The 24,903-nt window shown below is 45.6% G+C and overlaps 1 protein-coding gene across 1 annotated transcript in view; it reads left to right on the forward strand.

Moving 5' to 3' along the window:
• The first annotated feature begins 1,235 nt into the window (after positions 1-1,235).
• The window catches only part of LOC143783206 (uncharacterized), a 41,549-nt gene continuing 17,881 nt past the window's right edge, over positions 1,236-24,903 (forward strand). Inside the window, exons 1-2 of the mRNA XM_077271625.1 lie at positions 1,236-1,370; positions 4,254-4,346. Coding sequence (XP_077127740.1) covers positions 4,342-4,346 — 5 coding nt within the window. The 5' untranslated portion in view covers positions 1,236-1,370; positions 4,254-4,341. The remainder of the gene's footprint in view (positions 1,371-4,253; positions 4,347-24,903) is intronic.

Genomic DNA, 24,903 nt, shown 5'->3' on the forward strand with positions numbered 1-24,903 from the left:
AAGCCTAAACAGAAGCACGTGCATGACCTAATGTAATATTAATTGTGCTGCTGTGATACCATAATTTCCCACGGGATCAATAAAGTGTATCGTATCGTATCGTATCGTAATATTGTATGTTACTCACTGGGTGAATTTTAGGGATTATTTTTCCCTTGGGTGCCTGCTATTTTTCATATCCCCATATTCAGGGGATATTGAAAACGTGTGAGGGTATGTTTTTTAAAATGTTTTTATGTTTATATGCACTTTAAACTTGGTCTCAATAAAGCAGTCTTCACATTAAATATTATGGCTATGTGTGCACCTTCATTGCGCTTCTTTCTTCCTTCTTCTACTGCCTCTTCATATCCCCCTCACACAGCCCCCTGGATGCCCCTTCTACATACCCCATGCCCCCTTAAACCAGTCACACAGCTGGAGAGGACTGAGGAGCTGCACCGTGCAGCCGTGTGAGGAGAGGACCTGCACCGTGCAGCCCTGTGAGGAGAGGACCTGCACCGTGCAGCCGTGTGAGGAGAGGACCTGCACCGTGCAGCCGTGTGAGGAGAGGACCTGCACCGTGCAGCCGTGTGAGGAGAGGACCTGCACCGTGCAGCCGTGTGAGGAGAGGACCTGCACCATGGAGCCCTGTGAGGAGAGGACCTGCACCGTGCAGCCGTGTGAGAAGGACTCAGGGGCTGCACATGGACCCTTGTACAAGGGAATGAGGATGCAGGAATCGGTGTGTGTGCTCTAAAGTTGTAATTTGGTGTGAGGGGGGAGCATGAGGTGTGTAGAGGGGGCTGGTGTGAAGGGGTATGTAGAGGGGCAACCAGGGGGCTGGTGTGAGGGGGCTTGTGTGAGGGGGTATGATTGGCATCCAGGGGGCTTGTGGTATGTAGAGGGGCATCCAGAGGGCTACATACCCCCTGGATGCCCCTCTACAAACCCCATTCCCCTTCACACCAGCCCCCTCTACAAACCTCTTGCCCCCCCCTCACACCAAATTACAACTTCAGAGCACACACCGATTCCTGCTGTCCTCATTCCCTTGTACAAGGCTCCATGGTGCGGCCCCTGAGTCCTCTCCTCACACGGCTGCACGGTGCAGCATCTCACTTCCTGCGTCTCTTCTCCAGCAGCAGCCTCAGCAAAACGCAGCTTCCTGCTATCAGCGCGTCATTGGACTAAAGGAGGCCCCGCCCCTTCCGGTGACATCACGATTCCAAGAAATCACTCCTCCCCCTCAAGAAATCAACTCCATTCTAGACGGTAGACGCTGCTCTCCTGTCTCCCGCAACTCCACCTGAGTGATGACTCCTCCCTGGAAGCGCCGACTACAGCTGGGGCTGCGGCTTATTCTAAGGTGCAAGACAGGGTTTTTCTTGGTGAGTGTTCCCAACTATGTATGTGTGTGTGTATATATGCCTGTGTGTATTATATATGCCTGTGTGTGTGTGTATAAATATATGCCTGTGTGTGTATATATGCTTGTGTGTGTGTGTGTGTGTGTGTGTGTATATACCTGTGTGCGCGTGTGTATATATATGCCTGTGCGCGCGTGCGTATATATGCGTGCGTACACACACACACACACACACACACACACACACACACACACACACACACACACACACACACACATATATATATATATATATATATATATATATATATATATATATATATATATTCTATACACCTGTGTGTGCGTATACGGATGTGGCTAAATCCCAGTCGGCTAAAGGCCCAGGTCCCTCTGTGCACTGGGATTTCGCTTTCTCACACAGTCGGCTATTTCCTAGTTGGCGGAGGGACCAGGTCCTTTAGCCGACTTGGATTTCGCCTGCTCTATATAAGAATGCTTAATCCCAGAAGATAGAAGGACCCTCATTGTATATAGATATATATGAATCCTGTCATGTGATTTTTTTTGCAGTAATATTGAGCTGCAGACTAGATATGACATCTGATTACACATTTATTTATACAGGTCCTTCTCAAAAAATTAGCATATAGTGTTAAATTTCATTATTTACCATAATGTAATGATTACAATTAAACTTTCATATACTATAGATTCATTATCCACCAACTGAAATTTGTCAGGTCTTTTATTGTTTTAATACTGATGATTTTGGCCTACAACTCCTGATAACCCAAAAAACCTGTCTCAATAAATTAGCATATCAAGAAAAGGTTCTCTAAATGACCTATTACCCTAATCTTCTGAATCAACTAATTAACTCTAAACACATGCAAAAGATACCTGAGGCTTTTAAAAACTCCCTGCCTGGTTCATTACTCAAAACCCCCATCATGGGTAAGACTAGCGACCTGACAGATGTCAAGAAGGCCATCATTGACACCCTCAAGCAAGAGGGTAAGACCCAGAAAGAAATTTCTCAACAAATAGGCTGTTCCCAGAGTGCTGTATCAAGGCACCTCAATGGTAAGTGTGTTGGAAGGAAACAATGTGGCAGAAAACGCTGTACAACGAGAAGAGGTGACCGGACCCTGAGGAAGATTGTGGAGAAGGACCGATTCCAGACCTTGGGGAACCTGAGGAAGCAGTGGACTGAGTCTGGTGTGGAAACATCCAGAGCCACCGTGCACAGGCGTGTGCAGGAAATGGGCTACAGGTGCCGCATTCCCCAGGTAAACAGCGGCAGAAGCGCCTGACCTGGGCTACAGAGAAGCAGCACTGGACTGTTGCTAAGTGGTCCCAAGTACTTTTTTCTGATAAAAGCAAATTTTGCATGTCATTCGGAAATCAAGGTGCCAGAGTCTGGAGGAAGACTGGGGAGAAGGAAATGCCAAAATGCCTGAAGTCCAGTGTCAAGTACCCACAGTCAGTGATGGTGTGGGGTGCCATGTCAGCTGCTGGTGTTGGTCCACTGTGTTTCATCAAGGGCAGGGTCAATGCAGCTAGCTATCAGGAGATTTTGGAGCACTTCATGCTTCCATCGGCTGAAATGCTTTATGGAGATGAAGATTTCATTTTCCAGCACGACCTGGCACCTGCTCACAGTGCCAAAACCACTGGTAAATGGTTTACTGACCATGGTATTACTGTGCTCAATTGGCCTGCCAACTCTCCTGACCTGAACCCCATAGAGAATCTGTGGGATATTGTGAAGAGAAAGTTGAGAGACGCAAGACCCAACACTCTGGATGAGCTTAAGGCCGCTATTGAAGCATCCTGGGCCTCCATAACATCTCAGCAGTGTCACAGGCTGATTGCCTCCATGCCACGCCGCATTGAAGCAGTCATTTCTGCCAAAGGATTCCCGACCAAGTATTGAGTGCATAACTGAACATTATTATTTCATGGTTTTTTTGTTTGTTATTAAAAAACACTTTTATTTGATTGGACGGGTGAAATATGCTAATTTATTGAGACAGGTTTTTTGGGTTATCAGGAGTTGTAGGCCAAAATCATCAGTATTAAAACAATAAAAGACCTGACAAATTTCAGTTGGTGGATAATGAATCTATAATATATGAAAGTTTAATTGTAATCATTACATTATGGTAAATAATGAAATTTAACACTATATGCTAATTTTTTGAGAAGGACCTGTATGTGACAATTATACACACGAATTTTCCCCTTAATCCCAGTGTGTACAATATTCTGCGCCAATCTCATCCGCGTCCCGTTTTATTTACTGGTGATCATTTTTGTAGATCACACAACCACAGATTTTTTCCATGCATGCACCTAGGAGTGTTTTATCCCTCATGCGATTTTCCGTTTTTTTTTTTTTTATTTTTTTTCCTTCCCATAACTTACCGTATTTTCCGGCGTATAAGACGACTTTTTAACCCCTGAAAATCTTCTTAAAAGTCGGGGGTCGTCTTATACGCCGGGAATCGTCTTGTACGCCGGGTGTATATGGTGGGTGGGTGGGGGGGGAGTGGTCCTGATGACGACGAGGGGGTGTCTCACAGGAAAGTGCGTGGACTATCCTTGGACAGGTGTATGCGCCTATGTATGATTATATCCCCTGCTGTGATAAACACACGTTCCAACATTACACTTGCCACGGGGCATGCCAGCACTTTCAAGTCAAAAAGTACAAGCCTAGGCCATGTGTCCAGTTTGGAAGCCAAGAAGTTAAATGGGCAGACCCATCACTTAGTACATGCAGATGTGTGGACATAGACATGTACTCTTCCGCATAACGCTGGCACCTGGTTGTATAGACCGTATCAGATGGTGGTGCAGGATGCTGTGGCATGCTGATGAATTTTTTTTCACATTTTAGCCATGCTAACCCTCCCTTCCGAGGTGGTGCCCCAGCTGCGTTGGCGACTTCCTCCTCCTCTGCCTTGTGTTTCTTCTGTCAGGTGGAAATGCCGTGAGTAGTGCCCCTACCAGCATGTGCTTGTATTCACACATTTTGCCATCCCACTCCAGTGACAGAAGTAATAATGGTACTTTGTCTTCGCAGCAGGGATCCAGCAGGGTGGCCACCCAGTAATCAGCAGGGGTATGATCTGGGCAACTCTGCGGTCGTTGCGCAGGCACAGCAGACTGTATTGGCTCATCCCGCCCTCTCTTTGTTGAAGTCCCTCAAGGCTCTGTCCTGGGGCCCCTACTTTTTTCCATCTATACCCTTGGCCTAGGACAACTCAAAGTCCCATGGCTTCCAGTATCACCTGTATGCTGATGACACTCAGATCTACCTCTCTTGCCCAGAAGTCACCTCTCTGCTGTCCAGAATCCTGAAGTGTCTATCAGACATATCCTCCTTCACCTCTCGCTTCCTAAAACTCAATGTAGACAATACCGAACTCATCATCTTTCCTCCATCTCGCGTATCCCCCCTGCCTGATCTGTCTATTATGGTAAGCGGCACCACGCTCTCTCCCACACCTGAAATCCGCTGCCTCACGGTAACTCTCGACTCTGCCCTGTCCATCAAACCGCACATCCAAACTCTTGCCACCTCCAACTCAAATATATTGCCAGAATCCGTCCCTTCCTCTGCCCTCAATCTACTAAAACGCTTGTGCATGCCGTCATCATCTCTCGCCTCGACTACTGCAACATCCTCCCCGTTAACTCTCTTGCACCACTCCAGTCTGTCCTCAACTCTGCTGCCCGGCTAATGCACCTCTCTCCTCCCCTCTGCAAATCCCTCCACTGGCTCCCAATTCCCCAATGAATCCAGTTCAAACTACTAACACTGATCTACAAAGCCATCCACAACCTGTCCCCTCCCTATATCTCTGAACTAATCTCCCAATATCTTCCCTCATGTAATCTTCAATCCTCCCAAGACCTCCTTCTCTCCACCACACTAAGGGTACCGTTACACTAAACGTAACGTCACCGCTGTGCTCTGCTTTACAGCCGGCCGGCGCTGACACATTCAGTGCAGGGAAGCCGCCGGCGGGGGACGTGACAGACATCAGAAGGTGAGTATGTAGTGTTTTTTTTTTTTTACTTTTACAATGGTAACCAGGGTAAATATCGGGTTACTAAGCGCGGCCCTGCGCTTAGTAACCCGATGTTTACCCTGGTTACAAGTGAACGACATCGCTGGATCGGCGTCACACACGCCGATACAGCGATGACAGCGGGTGACCAGCGACCAAATAAAGGTCCTGATCATTACCTACGACCAACGATCTCCCAGCAGGGGCCTGATCGTTGGTCGCTGTCACACTATAACGAGATCGTTAGCGGGATCGTTGCTACGTCACAAAAAGCGTGACGTTGCAACGATATCGTTAACGATATCGTTGTGTGAAGGTACCTTTATTCATTCCTCACACAACCGCCTCCAAGATTTCTCCACAATATCCCCCATCCTCTGGAATTCCATGCCTCAACATGTCAGATTATCCACCACCCTCGGATCCTTCAGACGGAACCTGAAAACCCATCTTTTCAGGAAAGCCTACAGCCTGCAATAACCATTCTGTTGCCTCACCACCACCAGAGCTGCTGCACCCCCGACCTTCTGTCTCTTCCCCATTATCCCATAGAATGTAAATCCTCTCCCCTCTGTACCGGTCTGTCATTGTAAATTTGTTCACTGTAAATGATATTTATAACCCGGTATGAAACCCGTTTTTTTCATGTGCAGCACCATGGAATTAATGATGCTATATAAATAAATAATAATAATTCATGCCAGGCTGCCCAGAGGCAAAGACAAACTGTCCTCTGTGGGAGGTGTATGGTCTATGTCCTCCATGCCATGCTCCAGTGATGCCCGTGAGCTACTTTGAGTACCACCCTGTTGTGTTCAAGACATGGTGAAGTGTTGTTCCACAGAGCGACTCGCCCGTGTGTGCTGCAGCTGAAACTCCAGTATTGCTTCTGCTCGCACAGCCTGTACAGCATATTCAACTTTTGAGTTCCACCTTGTTGATGTCACATATGAGGCGCTGAGCGAGAAGGCAGAAGTGACGATGTAGCGCAGACCGTCGAGCAGCTGCAGGGTGTGAACGCCATAATCGTGCACAGACGACCTCTCTCACATATGGGTAATTTTTAAGAAAGATTTTCACCACTAAACTTAACACATGTGCCAGGCAAGGGATGTGGTTAAACGAGCTAGGCCTAGAGCTGCTACTAGATTTTGCCCGTTATCGCACACCACCAGGCCGGGATTTAGGTCCAGCGGCACCAACCACTCATCAGTCTCTTGTTTAATCCCTGTCCACAGCTCTTGCGCAGTATGGAACTTGTCCCCCAAAATGATGAGTTTGAGAACAGCCTACTGTCTTTTTCCCCTAGCTGTGTTGAAGTTGCTGATGCAAGTCTTACTGCTAGGTGATGGAGTAAGCGCAGTAGGAGGCCACATGGGCAGAGCAATGTCCAACAATAGATGTAGGATGTGCTAGAACGCCTTCCTCCTCTGTCTCAGCTGCCAATTTACCCAGTGTGCAGATAGGGAGATGTAACGTCCCTGCCCATGCTTACTGGTCTATGTATCGGTAGTTATCTGGACCTTGCCACTGATGGCGTTGCACACTGCACACCTGATTTTGGTTGCAACATGTGTGTGCTGGGCAGGGATGGCCAACTTGAAACATTAGTGGTGGATGGGAACCACGTACTTCGCAACAGCCACCATTTTTTTTTTTAAATGGTTTTTCTCCATCAGCTGGAATGGCAGCGTTTCAAAGGCCATGAATTGGTAAATGCTGTTATTCAGGACCAGGGCCTGTGGGCGGGTAGTGGGGTATTTCCTCTTTCTCTATGGGGTTTGGGTGATGGAGAGATGAACACTTCCATGGGACAGGGTGGAGATGCTTGGTGACACTGCTGGTGGTGGTGCTGTCACATCCTGTCTTTGCCGGTAGGCTGTTGTTCGTGAGCTGGATGAAGATGTCAAGACCGCAGCAGAAGAGGGAGCAGGAGGAAAGCTCACATCTGTCATGTTTTTTAAGGTGTCTACTCTACTGCAGCTCGTACTTAGAACTCAGATGCAGGTGGTGCTCAGGTTAAGAAAATGTTTAAAAAAAAAAAATCCGAAGAGACTGCTTCTTGACTTTGGGCTGATACTGCTTGGCCAATTTGCAAGGGGGTGAGGTGGTAGAAAGATGCCCACGGTCCTCAGGTGAAAACTCTGCGCTTTCAGCAGTAGAAGGAACTGGAGGGGCTCTCAGCCATCCAATCTAACACCGTCTGCACGTGTTCTTGCCTCACTATCCATCCAGCGGTGCTCGTGCCTAGGATATGGTGCACAACATCCCGTGGACTGCATGCACCAGAGGAACGTGTTTCATGTAGACACGTAACAGGCACAGATCAACTATGTCATCTCCTTGAAGCAGGTACACCTCCACCACGACCTTCATTTGATGCTCTCATGTCCCTCCCCCAACAATAATTCCCAGTAGAGAAGAGGCTGAATTAGGGCACACTGAACCATGCTTCATTACTGGCACAGTGCATCAGGTTGTTACGGCATGCTGCACAAGGGTGGTAAATAAACAGTATACGGTAATTGTCTAAATTTTTCTTTAAAAAAAAAAAAAAAGAGTAAAATATTAAAATTTGAGGATCATCAGTGGTTGATACCCTTTTAAAGGAGAAGTGTAACAATGATTGTAGCCGGCATCTTGGGAGTCTCCTCCGGTCTTTATCAGGCTCCGTATAGGAGGATGCTTACAGCAGTGATTACAGAAAGCACTCCCACTCTCATCCAGGAGAACGGGATGATTTCTTCTCACTTCTCATTGGTGTACTAGCCCAGTTTTTATTCATCTTGCAGAACCATTTTTCAGTATTCCATGTTGCAGAATTGTCTACATATATAATTATCTAAGGGGTACTTCCATCTTTCTGTCAGCAACTTCCGTCACGGAAATCCCGCGTCGCTGATTGGTCTCGCCAGCTGCCTGTCATGGCTGCCGCGACCAATCAGCGACGGGCAGAGTCCGATTAGTCCCTCCCTACTCCCCTGCAGTCAGTGCCCGGCGCCCGCTCCATACTCCCCTCCGGTCACCGCTCACACAGGGTTAATGCCAGCGGTAACGCACTCCATTACCACTGCCATTAACCCTGTGTGACCAACTTTTTACTATTGATGCTGCCTATGCAGCATCAATAGTAAAAATATCTAATGTTAAAAATAATAAAAAAAACAAAAAACCTGCTATTCTCACCTTCCTTCGAGGCACGCGCGGCTGCCGCCAGCTATCGTTCCCAGAGAAGCATTGCGAAATTACCCAGAAAACTTAGGGGTCTTGCGAGACCGCTACGTCATCTGTGTAATTTCGCAATGCATCCTGGGAACGGAAGATGGTGGACGACAGAGGGTGAGTATAGAACTATTATTTTAATAATTTTTTTAAACAGGAATATGGGGCCCACACTGCTATATACTACATGGGCTGTGTGATATACTGCGTGGGCAATGTTATAGACTACGTGGGCTGTGTTATATACTACATGGGCAGTGTTATATACTACGTGGGCAATGTTATAGACTACGTGGGCTGTGTTATATACTACATGGCTGCTATATACTACATGGGCAGTGTTATATACTACGTGGGCAATGTTATAGACTACGTGGGCTGTGCTATATACTACATGGCTGCTATATACTACATGGGCAGTGTTATATACTACGTGGGCAATGTTATAGACTGCGTGGGCTGCGTTCTATACTACATGGCTGCTATATGCTACATGGGCAATGTTATATACTATGTGGGCAGTGTTATATACTGCGTGGCCTGTATTAACGCATCGGGTATTCTACAATATGTCGTGGCCTGTGCTATATACTATGTGGCTGCTACATACACACATACATACATATTTTAGAATACCTGATGCATTAGAATCGGGCCACCATCTAGTATCTTTATAAATGTCGCACTGATGGGCCGTATGGCATCCAATGTTTTCTGCTCACACCCATCTGATTTCAGTCACATTGCAGCTGAATGCAGATCTGCCCGGCCTGATAGAAGAACATTGCTCCGAGGGCAGACCGACATTTACAGGATTGCACTCATCTGATTTTTATGCTAACAAAAGAGAGAGAAAATGTGAAGAGTCACATATTATATAGAACTGGCCATAAATAAGACAAGTGATGCAGAACTATCAATATGGGAGGGATATCATTGTACAAGGGGTACTTGCGTCTGCCTGTCTGGGATATTCATTGGTCGCGGCCTCTGTCATGGAAATCCAAGTCGCTGATTGGTCGTGGCAAAACGCCCACGACCAAAGTCTGGCAGCGAAATGGCTGCTGCTTTACTGCCCTGCAGTCAGCGCTGAGCGCTCACAGGGTTAATGCCAGCGTTAACGGACCGCAGTGTAACGCACTCCGTTAACGCAGATATTAACCCTGTGTGACCAACTTACAAAAGATCTAATGGTAAAAATAATAATTAAAAAAAAAAAAAAGGTTATTCTCACCTTCCGACGTGGCGTGCTGTTCTCGGCAGTGCAAGCTGCAGGTTCCGGTGTCAAGGATGCTATGCGAGAAGGACCTGCCATGACGTCACGGTCATGTGACCGTGACGTCATTACAGGTCCTGCGCTCATACCAACCCTGGGACCGGAATCTGCCGCTTGCACCGCACAGGCGCCAGGACTTCAAGGGGCCTTCGGAAGGTGAGTATATGATTATTTTTTATTTTAAGTCTTTTTTAAACCACGCATATAGTGCCCATATTGCTATATACTACATGGGCTGTGTTACATACTACATCTCTGTGCTATATACTATGTAGCTAGGCAATATACAACGTGACTGTCCAATATACTACATGGCAGTGCAATATACTACGTGCTGTGTTATATACTACGTAGCTGTGCAATATACTATGTGTCTGTTCTATACTACGTCGACTACGTAGCTATGCAATATACTACATAGCTATGCAATATACTACATAGCTGTGCAATATACGTGGCTGACCAATACACTACGTGGCTGACCAATACACTACGTGGCTGACCAATACACTACGTGGCTCTGTTATATACTACGTAGCTCTGTTATATACTACGTCACTGTGCAATATAGTACGTAGCCTGTGCTATATACTACCTACATAGTCTAGAATACCCAATACATTAGAATAGGGCCACCATCTAGTTCATACATAAGGAGTGTGAGGTTTTATAGTCCTGTGATTTAGGTCTGATCCATGGCTGTGAAGTCTCCTCCAAGAGGTCTGAGGGGAACATTGCTTAATTGATGGAGCTAGACAAATACATGCGACACATTCATTCCAGCTCTGTCACAGGTTGTCAGAAATTTGTAAACCATTAGTACAAAAAATAAAAATGTGAATATTGCCTAACATTACAGAGATACATTTTTCATCTGGAAAATATGTCATAGCCTGTCCCATCAGTGGTGGCAGCAGCAGTCAAACCCTCAGCGAAAAGCAGCTAATGTCTTTTTAAGAAAAAACAATTACAGATTTAAAAAAACAAAACAAAAAAAAACACCAAAACATACAGCTAGTCCGGCTGTATGGAAGTGCGGGTCCGGTCTACTGGTGAGGACGTCCCTACAGATAGTTTCCCCAATAACCTGCAATGTGTAAACTCAGCCTGATACAGATCCAACTGCGTTACTCTCCACTAATGTCACCCCGCGCTTAAGAATTATAGAAATGAAAATTCAACTCATAGCTGTCAAACAATTTTATTACAAGTCAAATAGTTAGAAATAAAAAAGAGAAATATATAAATATATGCATACATACAAATGAATAATAAAGAGTTTTAGAAATCAAAACAATAATTTAAACATTAAAGACAGATTGGTACAAAATGTGTTTTGCTTTTTTGTCATTAAAGTCCCCTGCAGGGTGGATTTGATTTAAATCTGATTTAAATCACAATTTAAATCACTAGTCAGTAAGGCTTGATGTAAATCAGTGATTTAAATCAAAGTTTCTACCTAAACTAGTTCTTGCTACTTTAACATGCAAGTAGATGAAGATTTTTAGAATCACTTTTTATGTTACTTTTTTCTCCCCAGTTTAATGGGTTAATCATTCATATTTGGACACCACTGTTCTGTTGTACTTAGGAAGGAGAAAAATAATCCTGACCTTAATAACAATTTAAATAGATTTATTCAACTGAAACAATAACAACATTACAGCATAAGTTATTTGCTTAAACAAACATCCATGTTTGTTAACTAATTTGGCTAAACAAAATATATTTTAAGAAACTTAGACTGTCAGCCCAGCCGACACATGAAAAACTTAAATACTACTGTCCCTGCTGTCCTCTGTAGCTCACTTGTCGTCATCTTCATCATCATCTTCTTCTTTGTTCCTATTCATAATCTGGAAAAGAAAAACAAGCTTTCCTGCTTTATTGGGTCCCAACCGATTTCTCAATTTAGAATGAATGAGTCCAAAGGAAGAGAATATTCTTTCAACGCCTGCAGAAGAAGCTACTGCTGTTAAAAGTGAAATCATTACTTGAACAGTCTCTAAATCCAAGCGCTTAAGTGACTTCCACCAGTTTACTGGTGTGACCTTCCTTAAAATATCTTCAGCAAACATATGTTTCTTGAATGGTTCCCCCTTAGCTCTGAAGTTTATTATAGTTGGCATTAAAGATGGATGATTGCTGGATACCCATGTCATAGCTAACTCCTCTTCCTCAGCACTTAGGTTTTGACCCTGATATTGGATATTGACAATATTTGCCAAAAAATGAGCTGGAGTCAGTGCTTGTCCCATTCGTTTGTTTACTGCTTGTAATTTAATTCTGTCCATGTGTAGTTCTGTTTTTAAGTGTTCACTCAGTTCCTTCAAAATTTCAACAGCATCCGCAATAAAACAGCTATTTTTCTGTATTTTGTTTAAAGCTTGAGAGATGGGTTTCAGGAAGCTCAGCATATGTTCAACATTTCTCTTAAGCCCAATGTTGAGGATTTTGGCCGTGACAGTGCCATCTATTTTATCTCGATTTTCTTCACAAAGTGTCATCAGAATAGGCCAGTTTTTGATATACTGCTCAAAACAGTCCACCACAGAGTTCCATCTAACATCTTGTGGGAGCGTTAGCTTGGTTCCACCCATCCTTTTCAGAGCTGCTGCAGCAAAATGATTATTACGGAAGTATTTAGCAATTTCAACAACATTAGCCTTTATTTCTGGAACACTTAAGTCTTTGGCTAAGAGGTGCAGCAAATGAGCACTGCAACCATATGTTATTAGCAGCTTTGTATTCCCTCCCTGCTCCTCTAAATCTCTTCTCATCTTGGATACGTTTGCAGCATTGTTAGTGACCAAACTGCGTACTAGACATTTGAATTTTTGTTCACATGTCGTTATAGCTTTTACTGCCACTTCTTGTAAGTATTCTGCTGTGTGTGCATTTCCTGACGTATCAGTTGTTAGTGCAAGGAAGACTTTACCTTCTTCTGTTGTTATACAAGCACATACAATAGGATCATTGTGGACATTACTCCACCCATCAATACTTAGGTTAACAATTTTACCCTCCAGAGCTGTTGCACATTGCTCCATTTCTCTGTCATACACTTGATCCAGCAGTTTCCCTGCAACATCAGCTCTGCTGGGTGGACTGTATCCTGGTCTCAGTGACTGAACCATATTAATGAAATGTGGGTTCTCAGTCAGACGGAAAGAAGAGTTCGTTGCATAAATAAACTGGGCAATTTTTTCATCAATCAGCTCTTTTTCTAATCTGCTAGTTCTTATCACAAACCTATCTATGGTGGTTCCAGGAGGTAAAGGTTTTTTTCTTCCTTTTGGGTGATGGTGATATGTGGCTGTGGGTGTCTGATGATGATGATGCTGCTGCTAATGAAGCACTATCCTGGATGGATAACTCTGAAACTGTAGAACAGGATGATGGTGATCTTGGAGGTGGATAGTTTCCAGAATCCATGAATTCCCCTAAACAAAAAAAGTCAATGCTGTTATTTTATTGTTTATACAATTTCTGCTTATTGTACACAACACATCACTGCCCCTGCCCCAAAAGGAATATTTGTTTTTCTTCATAACTGTACCAAATGACAGTAACATGCAGTAATAATAAGAAATATAATTTTTCTCACATGACAGTTCAGTCTTTAGAAATAGGATTGAATAAAAATGTTTACCAACCTGAAGATCCTGCCTGTTCAGAAGTGTTTCTTTGGTCATCTTCATCACCGCACTTCTCATGATGTTGCCTCATTCGCGCCACCAGGCCTTGCATCTCTTTGTTGCATCGTTTGCATTTTGCACGCATGCCTGCCTTACCGATAGGCGAAGGAGCTTCATTAAAATATTCCCAAACTGGGTCTCTTTTACGGCCTGCTGCCATTATAAGGAAAGAATGTAATAAACCTCAGATCGTACACACAGACTTGTCTGTCTGTGGCTATGCTGCAGTATTGTGCTCAAAGTTTCACTTTCATTTTCTTGTCTGCTTGCCCTTCCTCCTCCTCACACTTAGATTCACATTCTTCTTGTGTTGTGCAGATCTATTCCACTCCAAACAATCAGAAACATATTGTCTAACTTCTTGGACTTGGCACTGAAGGGGTTGATTCTGTATTCATAGGTTTGTAGAACAATAGGATTAAAGTCTTTTTCTCAACTCTGTTCATGTTGTAACATTTTTGCCATGAAGAAGAGGCTGGGACCTCTGCGGAGTCAAATTCAGTTTTGAGAACTGCGTAAGTAAAGTGAGCGTCTGTGATAATATAGGAGAGAAACTGCCCACTAATCCTACAGAAACCTCTGGAAGAGCATGGCATTGTGAATGTTACACATATACAGCCTTTATTCTACTGAGTTAAACAACTCCGCTTTATCTCATGATGGAAGAACCTTTGGATGGTAAAATATTTTCCTCAAAAAGCAGTTTATTGAAAAAAATCCGATTTAAATAAAAAAAATCAGATTTTTTTTTTTTTTTTTTTTTTAAAACATTGATTTTTATCCACCCTGGTCCCCTGTGCTTTAGCTGCAAAAATTGTATTGTGGTGCTTAAAAAGGGAACCTATCACCCCCAAAATAGAGGGCGAGCTAAGCCCACCAGCATCAGGGGCTTATCTACAGCATTCTGAAATGCTGTAGATAAGCCCCCGATGTAACCTGAAAGATGAGAAAAAGAGGTTATAATATACTCACCCAGGGACAGTCCCGGTCCTGTCCGATGGGCGTCGCGGTCCGGCGCCTCCTATCTTCATCAGATGACATCCTCTTCTTCCCTTCACGCTGCGGCTCCAGCACAAAGTACTGCAGTGCGCAGGCCCCAGGACTCTCTGACCTTTCCCGACGCATGCGCATCGCAGCGTGAAGACAAGAAGAGGAAGTCATCCTATCAAGATGGGAGGCCGAGGACCGGACCGCGACGCCCATCAGATCGGACCGCCTGCGTGAGTATAAGAGAACCTCGTTTTCCTCATCTTTTAGGTTACATCGGGGCTTATCTACAGAATTACAGAATGCTGTAGATAAGCCCCTGATGCTGGTGGGCTTAGCTCACCGTCTATTTTGGGGGTCACAGGTTCCCTTTAACACAAAATTCCTCTTATTGAATACACTATAAGGGAAAGACGGACGGAGCGGGGGCGTCAGAGGACGGGGCGTGGGTGTCAGAGGACCGGACTGGGCAGGGGCAACAGAGGCCCCTTCCTCAGGCAGACCCCAAGCACGCAGTCTCACGCAAGCATCACCCCCTTCCCCAGGCAGACCCCCCCGTCCAGCAAGCGCATGCAGCCTCATGCAAGCACATGCAGCCCCATACAAGCAACATCACCCCTTTCTCCCCAGGCAGACCCCCGTCCAGCATGCACATGCAGCCCCATACAAGCAACATCACCCCTTTCTCCCCAGGCAGACCCCTGTCCAGCATGCACATGCAGCCCCATGCAAGCACATGCAGCCCCATACAAGCAACATCACCCCTTTCTCCCCAGGCAGACCCCCGTCCAGCATGCACATGCAGCCCCATGCAAGCACATGCAGCCCCATGCAAGCAACATCTCCTCTTTCTCCCCAGGCAGGCTCCCACTTACCTGATTTGTGACTATGGAGAATGACCCCAAAATACCCCAAATCCTGTACGAAATCCCGCCATGACATCTACAGCTTCTTCCTGTCTGTTCTGTCTGCTCTATGGAGGAAGAGGCGCCGCCCCTTCCGGTCACATGGGCATGACGTCAGCAGAGGTCCTTTAGCCGACTTGGATTTAGCCTCTACCGTGCATATACACTCACCGGCCACTTTATTAGGTACACCATGCTAGTAACGGGTTGGACCCCCTTTTGCCTTCAGAACTGCCTCAATTCTTCGTGGCATAGATTCAACAAGGTGCTGGAAGCATTCCTCAGAGATTTTGGTCCATATTGACATGATGGCATCACACAGTTGCCGCAGATTTGTCGGCTGCACATCCCAAAGATGCTCCATACAAGGCAGGATGGATCCATGCTTTCATGTTGTTTACGCCAAATTCTGACCCTACCATCCGAATGTCGCAGCAGAAATCGAGACTCATCAGACCAAGCAACGTTTTTCCAATCTTCTACTGTCCAATTTCGATGAGCTTGTACAAATTGTAGCCTCAGTTTCCTGTTCTTAGCTGAAAGGAGTGGTACCCGGTGTGGTCTTCTGCTGCTGTAGCCCATCTGCCTCAAAGTTCGACGCACTGTGCGTTCAGAGATGCTCTTAGGCCTACCTTGGTTGTAACGGGTGGCGATTTGAGTCACTGTTGCCTTTCTATCAGCTCGAACCAGTCTGCCCATTCTCCTCTGACCTCTGGCATCAACAAGGCATTTCCGCCCACAGAACTGCCGCTCACTGGATTTTTTTTCTTTTTCGAACCATTCTCTGTAAACCCTAGAGATGGTTGTGCGTGAAAATCCCAGTAGATCAGCAGTTTCTGAAATACTCAGACCAGCCCTTCTGGCACCAACAACCATGCCACGTTCAAAGGCACTCAAATCACCTTTCTTCCCCATACTGATGCTCGGTTTGAACTGCAGGAGATTGTCTTGACCATGTCTACATGCCTAAATGCACTGAGTTGCCGCCATGTGATTGGCTGATTAGAAATTAAGTGTTAACAAGAAGTTGGACAGGTGTACCTAATAAAGTGGCCGGTGAGTGTATATGCCTGTGTGTGTATATATATGCCTGTGTGTGTGTGTATATATGCGTATGTGTATATGCCTGTGTATGTGTATATGCCTGTGTGTGTGTGTATATGCCTGTGTGTGTGTGTGTGTGTGTGTGTATATGCCTGTGTGTGTGTGTATATGCCTGTGTGTGTGTGTGTATATGCCTGTGTGTGTGTATATGCCTGTGTGTGTATATGCCTGTGTGTGTGTGTATATGCCTGTGTGTATATGCCTGTGTGTGCGTGTATATGCCTGTGTGCGTGTGTATATATGCCTGTGTGTATGTATATAGGCCTGTGTGTGCGTGTGTGTATGTATGTATGTATGTGTGTGTGTGTGTGTATATATATATATATATATATATATATATATATATATATATATATATATATATATATATATATATATATATATATATATATATATATATATATATATATATACCTGCCTGTGTACATGCCTGTATGTGTATGTATGTGTGCTCATGTATGTCTGTGTGTGCGTATCAGCGTATGCATTTTTGTGTGTCTGCGTTCACGTGTCTGTATTTACATATGCATTTGTGTGTGTCTTTCAGTGTTTGCATTTCTGTGCATCGTGCGTGCCTCTGGTGTTTACGTGTGCATTTCTGGGTGTGTATGTCTTTGAGTGTCTGCATGTGATTGTGTGTGTGCATGCCTCCCTGGGTGTGCATTTTTGTGTATGTGTCTTCACGTGTGTGCATTTTCACATTTTGTGTGTGTACTTGTCGGAGTGTGAATTTTTAGGCGCTTCTCTGTGTGTATGAGCATGTCTGTGTGTTTACGTGTGCCTTTTTGTGTGTGTAAGTGCGCTTGCCTGTGTGTATATGTTGTGTCCCCATTTCTGCATGTGTGCAATCTGCAAGTGTGTGTGTCTGCGAGTGCATGTCTGCACACGTGTGTACGTGTCTTGGTGTGTATATGTTCTTCTGCATGTCTGTGTGTCTTTGTGTTCTTCCAAAGATTTATTATAATTGGGGAGAGATAGCGGAAGACATTTTAGGAGTCAGTATGGGGATAATGTGTGAAGACACAGTATGGTTAATGGGTGCGGGAACTGAAGGGGGAGGTGTGAGGAGACATTATGGAGAGTGGGAGGAATGTATGAGGAGATGGCATTGGGGGAGAAAAGTGTGAGGGGACATAGAACAGAGCCCACGTGGTGGTGGGGGACATATAGATGCGGCAGTATGGGGGGGGGGAATAGTATGCTGAAGAGAAGAAGTGTGATGAGGGGGCACAGTATAGGGGCTGGGCAGTATAGGGGGGCACCATGTGAGAGGACAGTGTGGGGGGCATGTACCATTAGAGGGACAGTGTGGGTCATATTGTGAGCAGTCTTACAGGGGCTCAGTGTAGGGCAGATATTTTTATTCAGGCGTGCTATAATGACACTACTATTTTTAAGGGCGTCGAGTGGAGATGTGCTGCAGAAGACCGGAGAAGATGGACGTCTGCGGAGACGGCTGTGGATGAGAAGAGTCATCATGGAGTCTGGACAAGATGGAGATGAAAAGAAAGAGAACGACTCTAATCAGAAAACACATCACAGGTTCACAGGTAAGATACCTGGATGTAAGTGTTTATTTGTGATCCTGCCTGCGTCTCATCAGTGCTGTGGTTCCTGTATGGTCCGCAGTCTGATGACTGACAACTCCCAGTATCTCCATTGTTAAGGACATACTGGGAGTTGTAGGTTCATGTGATACAAAGGTACATGGGGCTGACCGGACACTACAATTGATGTACCATGTACTGATGGTGGTTCAGGTGATGTACTTATACTGTATACTGATGTGTGTGTGCCTGTCTGCATGTTAGTATATCTGGAATTGCGAGATATATGTATCGTATATGTATTTTTGTAAGATGTGTGTATGTAACAGTGCATTGTGGTGTGTAAAAGTATTCTTATGTTTGTGCACATTTACTATATCTAAGGGCTCTTTCATACTGTATGTGTTAGGGAATTTCATTAGTCTTTCCATGTTTAGGAACAGACAAGTGAAATTTTCTAACCTTGTCATAGCTGTCACCATAGGGATGTGATTGCATTGAGCAGGTTCAGGAGCTGAGCCTGCTCCACACCAGGCAGATGTCGGATGTGATACACAGCCGGCATCTGCCTGTAACAGCAGTGATCAGAGCTCGCCTTGATTGCTGCTGTTTTAACTATTTAAATACCCTTGTCAATCAATGACAGCGGCATTTAGATGGCACGATGGCCGGAGCCTGCACTCACCTGCACCCAACAGCCTCTTGTGACGCCGTTGCAGGTTGCTGATGGGTGTCACGTGCTGTTGTCATCTTAGGCTACTTTCACACTAGTGTCGGGCTCGGCCCGTCGCTGTGCGTCGGGCTGACGTTCCCGACGCTAGCGTTGTCTCCGCCGCACAACGGGAGCAGCGGATGCATTTTTTCCCTTCCCCATGACAGCACCGGTACATGAGAGATGGTCCCGCCCCCAAGAACAGGAAACCTGCATAGGAGATAAAAGATGGGGGCGGCACCTCTCTCCTCAGTTTGGTTTCCTGTTCTTGCGGGCGGGGAACCTGCGGTGCTGCATGGGGAGAGGTCTCCCTTGCTAAGGCCGGTCTCTGACCGAGGTCCGCGGTGGGAGCAGCGGCGTGCGCGCGTCGCCTCCATACCTGGCTGCATGTGCGTCCTCCCCACTGCGGACTGCCCGGCGTCCGCTCCTGGCCGGAGGCTGGGCTGGGGGAGAAACTGAAAGCGTGTCCATCACGACGCTGGTGCCGAGTGAATGGAGGAACTTCCGGGTGAGAACCGGAAGTGACGCTGTAAGCTGAAGGAGCGGTGTGCTGACACTCCCCGGGGGGGAGGAAGTTCAGGGGCGCACACACCGCTTCCTGGCTGGCTATATTTAAACTACAAGGCGGCAAGCAGGCACCGGTAACGGTCTCCTGCAAGATGGCAGATCCAAAGGAATCAGCGATCCCAGCAGAGAACCCATAGCCTGTCGTGGTACTAAGGGTCCGGTGGGTGAGTGCCTTTGTAAGGCAAAAAACATGTTAGTAACTCTGTGTTTTCTGTATATATATATATATATATAGGGAAAGAAAGTTACCTCTAAACAAAAGCATAAAGTGTGTGCACTCTGTGATAGAAGCCTTCCCAAAGCATATGAGAAGCGTATGTGCCGCTCATGCATAGAAAAAACTGTATCCGAAGAGTCATCATCTTTACTTCAGAGTATAAAGGATATTGTGAGAAACGAGGTGCAGAGCACTGTAAAGGAGCAGTTAAAACATCATGGATTGCAGAGCTCCGTAAACCCACCCTCTACGCCTGCCCAAATGTCTGATGTAGAATCCGAGGGTGAACTGGGGGAACTTCCGCCCGAGGAGGGTTCGGGCCTGGACTCTTCAGATGAAGAGTGTGGCCGGCCATATATGTTATCAGAAGACATGGGGAAGTTGCTAAAACTGGTCAGGTCCACCCTGGGGGTTGAGACGCCAAAAGAAAAGCAAACAATTCAGGACTCCATGTTCAGTAATTTAGAGGATAAAAAACGGAAAGTTTTCCCTTTTCACGATAACATATTAAATCTTATCAAAAAAGAATGGAAAAAAACGAATAAGAGGATTTCAGTTCCCCAGGCCTTAAAACGTAAATATCCCTTTGATGAGGAAATTTTCGAGAAATGGGGAAAAAGCGCCTAGGTTGGACGCAACTATCGCAAGTACCTCCAGGGGCATAGCACTTCCCTTCGAGGATATGGGGGCCCTAAAAGACCCCCTAGATAAAAAGGCGGATGCCTTTCTAAAATCAGCCTGGGAAGCCTCAACTTGGGTGTTCAAGCCTGGAGTAGCGGCTACCTGCACTGCCCGTGCCATGGTTAAATGGCTGGAGGAACTAAGCGACCAAATAAAAAACAAATGTCCAAGAGACAGACTTCTAGAAGTCATCCCTCCACTTCAAAATGCAGCAGGATTCCTGGCGGACGCTGCCATTGATTCGGTACGGTTTGCTGCCCGGGCTAGTGCCCTCTCTAATTCAGGAAGAAGAGCGTTATGGTTAAAAAACTGGAATGCTGATTTTCAATCAAAAGTGAATCTCTGTGCTGTACCCTGTGAGGGGCAATATTTATTCGGCAGGGCTTTAGATGAAATTTTAGAAAAAGCGGCGGACAAGAAGAAACACTTTCCTCCACCTCCCTTCTTTAAACGACGCTGGTATGACAATCGTCGATCCTTTCGAGGATCAGGTAGAGGCCGGGGCCGCCCAACGGATAGAACCACACAGGGGAAACCCTGGGGTGAAAAAAGAGAAAAAGGGTTTCTTTTCAATAAACCTCCAAAACCAGATCCCAAACAATGACGCCATATTCCAGGTGGGAGGAAGGTTACGTTTTTTTGTCCATCAGTGGGTAACCTTACAGCCGTCTCCATGGATAATCAACTTGTTATCAGACGGCCTACGATTAAACTTCATCTCCCTGCCTCCTCACCGAATAAAAGTTACTCGGGTGGCCAAAAAGAACCAGTTAGTTCTCGAGAAAGAAGTTCGTCTTCTTTTAGACAAAAAAGTCCTGGTAAGAGTACCTCCACAGGAAATAGGGAGGGGGTTTTACAGCACCCTTTTCCTCACTCCAAAACCGGATGGGTCATTAAGAACAATTTTCAACTTAAAAGAATTAAGCAAATTCATCCGAGTGGAAAAATTCAAAATGGAGACTCTGAGAACGGCGGTAAAACTGCTGTATCCAGGATGTTACATGGCAGTGATAGACCTTACCGATGCCTATTATCATGTACCAATCAGCAGAGAGCATCAACAATTCCTGAGGTTGGTTGTGCAGCTGGGGCAGGTCTACACCCATCTACAATACCAATGTCTCCCCTTTGGGGTATCAGTGGCTCCTCGTATTTTTACAAAAATAATTTCGGAAGTAGCATCCTTCGTAAGGAGAGAAAACATTCTACTAGTGCCCTATTTGGACGATTTCCTCCTTATAGCCGACAATCAAGAAGATTGCATAAAAGCAGTTACGACAGTACGAGAGCTGCTTACCAAACTAGGGTGGATAATAAACTTAAAAAAATCAAGATTGATTCCGGTCCAGATACAAGAGTTCCTGGGGATACAATTAAATTCAATCAGACAAGTCTGTATCCTTCCAGACAGAAAAGTCGAGGCCATAAAACAACGAGTAAGACAAATACAGGTGGCCCAATATGTCTCGGTGAGGGAAGCCATGTCCCTCCTAGGTATGCTAACTGCAACAATTCCAGCAGTCCAATGGGCACAACTTCATTCAAGGGACCTACAGTGGCAGATCCTGTCAGAACAAACAAAAATACCTTACAACTTAAATCGAAGAATCGTATTGTCACAACATGTACGGGACTCTCTAAGCTGGTGGCTAGATTCCGAAAATCTAAAAAAAGGGGTCCCATGGTCAATCCAGAATCCGGTGGTACTAACCACGGATGCGAGCCCGTTAGGTTGGGGGGCACACCTATTAGATCGGATCCTACAGGGTCTATGGGATCCACAAATGCAATTAGCCTCCTCAAACTTGAAGGAATTAACAGCGGTAAGGCAAGCGATTCTTCAAACGGAAGAGGATGTCAAAGGAAAACATCTGTTAGTGTTGTCCGACAACAGCACAACGGTGTCGTATATAAATCGACAGGGGGGAACCAGATCAAGTCCCCTAATGGAAGAAGCAGGAAGACTATTTCTTTGGGCCGAAAACCACCTTTTATCTCTTACAAGTACACACTTAAAGGGGTCGGACATCTTTGTCGCAGATTTTCTAAGTCGTCACGTCCTGCACCAAGGCGAGTGGTCGCTAAATCAAAAAATATTTGGAGAAATCTGTGCCATCTGGGGGCTTCCTCAAGTGGATCTTTTTTCCACAAGGCAGAATCGAAAAGTAGAAAGATTCTACTTTCTAAACCCGAAAGAAAACCCGGAAGGAGTAGATGCGTTACTGCACCAATGGAGATTCCAACTAGCCTATGCGTTTCCCCCAATCCCATTAATCCCCACAGTCCTGAAGAAGATCCGAGAAGAGAAATCACGCATAATCTTAATCGCACCCTTCTGGCCAAAGAGAGCTTGGTTCACTTGGATCAGACGTATGTCCATCTCGGACCCATGGATACTTCCAGAGGTTCCAAACCTTCTGCACCAGGGTCCAGTGACACATCCTCAGGTTCACAGCCTACACCTTACTGCTTGGAACTTGAGAGGGGACTGCTAGCAAAGGGGTTCTCGGATCCGTTGGTTACTACTCTACTGTCCAGTAGAAAGAAGATCAAGGCTGATAAATACCAAAGGGTATGGGGAAAATTTTTAGAATTCTCAGGCCGACGGATAACAGATACCGTTCAGAAAGTCCCTATATCAGAAATCCTAGAATTTCTCCAAAAGGGGCTGGAGAGAGGATTATCTACCAGCACCCTAAAAGTGCAAGTCTCGGCGCTTAGCGCCCTGTTTGACCAAAAATTGGCTGATCACCCCTGGGTGTATAGGTTCATTCGGGCCTCCTTTACAGCCAGACCATTTAAACCTCGTCCAAAGGTCGCTCCCTGGGATTTAAATTTAGTTTTAAATGCCTTGACCTCCTCTCCTTTTGAGCCTCTTTCCTCCATATCGGAAAAAGCGCTAACTTTAAAAACGGTCCTTCTCATTGCCCTTACCTCAGCCAGACGCATTAGTGAGCTTCAGGCTATATCTATAGACCCTCCTTACACTACATTTCTAGAGGACAGGGTAATTATAAAATCTGATCCGGCCTTCTTACCAAAGGTCAACTCGAAATTTCACAGGGACCAGGAGATAGTCTTGCCTTCATTTTGTGCCAATCCAAAATCCCAGGGAGAAGAAACCTTCCATTGCTTGGACGTCAGACGTTGCCTACTTCAATATATAGAAGTGACAAAACCATGGCGACAGTCTTCAGCCCTTTTTGTCTCCTTTCAGGGGGCAAACAGGGGAAAAAAGGCCACAAAATCAACCATTGCACGATGGCTCCGTATGGCTATATCACTTTCCTATTCCTCTTCGGGGCAGGTCCCTCCACCTGGTGTTACGGCCCACTCTACTAGGGCTATTTCCACATCTTGGGCAGAGAGGGCAAATGCATCGATAGAGCAAATCTGTAATGCAGCAGTATGGTCTTCACCCTCTACGTTCTTCCGCCATTATAGATTAAATCTGGGGCTATCAGATCTTGCCTTTGGTAGAAAAGTACTATCTGCCGTTGTCCCACCCTAGAGGTTCTTTCTATTTCTTCCTCTCATGTACCGGTGCTGTCATGGGGAAGGGAAAAAATGATAATTACTTACGGGTAATTTGATTTTCCAGATCCATGACAGCACCGCTCTAGTTCCCGCCCTATCTTGGTGATGGTGTGTGATTCACAAAAAAAAAAAAAAACACACAAACAAAAGATGGGGTAATAACCACTTAACATAACAATAGATAAATAGTCTTAGCGTTTAAAATAATGTATATATGCCTAAAGGTACCTTCACACGAAACGACTTTACAACGAGAACGACAACGATCCGTGACGTTGCAGCGTCCTGGATAGCGATATCGTTGTGTTTGACACGCAGCAGCGATCTGGATCCTGCTGTGATATCGCTGGTCGGAGCTAGAAGTCCAGAACTTTATTTGGTCGTCAGATCGGCGTGTATCGTCGTGTTTGACAGCAAAAGCAACGATGCCAGCAATGTTAAACATGGAGCTAACGACCTGTGAGAACGATAAGTGCGTCACCGCTACGTCACAGGATCGCTCCTGCGTCGTTCTGGAGCGGCTGTGTTTGACATCTCTACAGCGATGTAAACAGCGACGCTGCAGCGATCAGATCGTTGTCGTTCTCGTTGTAGAGTCGTTTCGTGTGAAGGTACCTTAAAACTAACATAGCGGTTACCTTACATTCTCTGTAAACAAACTGAGGAGAGAGGTGCCGCCCCCATCTTTTATCTCCTATGCAGGTTTCCTGTTCTTGGGGGCGGGACCATCTCTCATGTACCGGTGCTGTCATGGATCTGGAAAATCAAATTACCCGTAAGTAATTATCATTTTTCCAGCGCATCCGCTGCCCCATTGTGAGATGTGGGGAGGTGGGGGCGGAGTTCCGGCCGCGCATGCGCGGTCGGAAAAGACGTTTACGACGGAGCAAAAAACGTTGCAAGTAACGTTTTTTGCTCCCGACAGTCCGCCACTGCACGACGCATCCGTCGCACGACGGGTGCGACGTGTGGCAATCCGTCACAATGCGTCGCTTAATGTTAATCAATGGTGAAAAAACG

This window comes from Ranitomeya variabilis, chromosome 6 (genome assembly GCF_051348905.1).
Source record: "Ranitomeya variabilis isolate aRanVar5 chromosome 6, aRanVar5.hap1, whole genome shotgun sequence".
Taxonomy (NCBI): Eukaryota; Metazoa; Chordata; class Amphibia; order Anura; family Dendrobatidae; genus Ranitomeya; species Ranitomeya variabilis.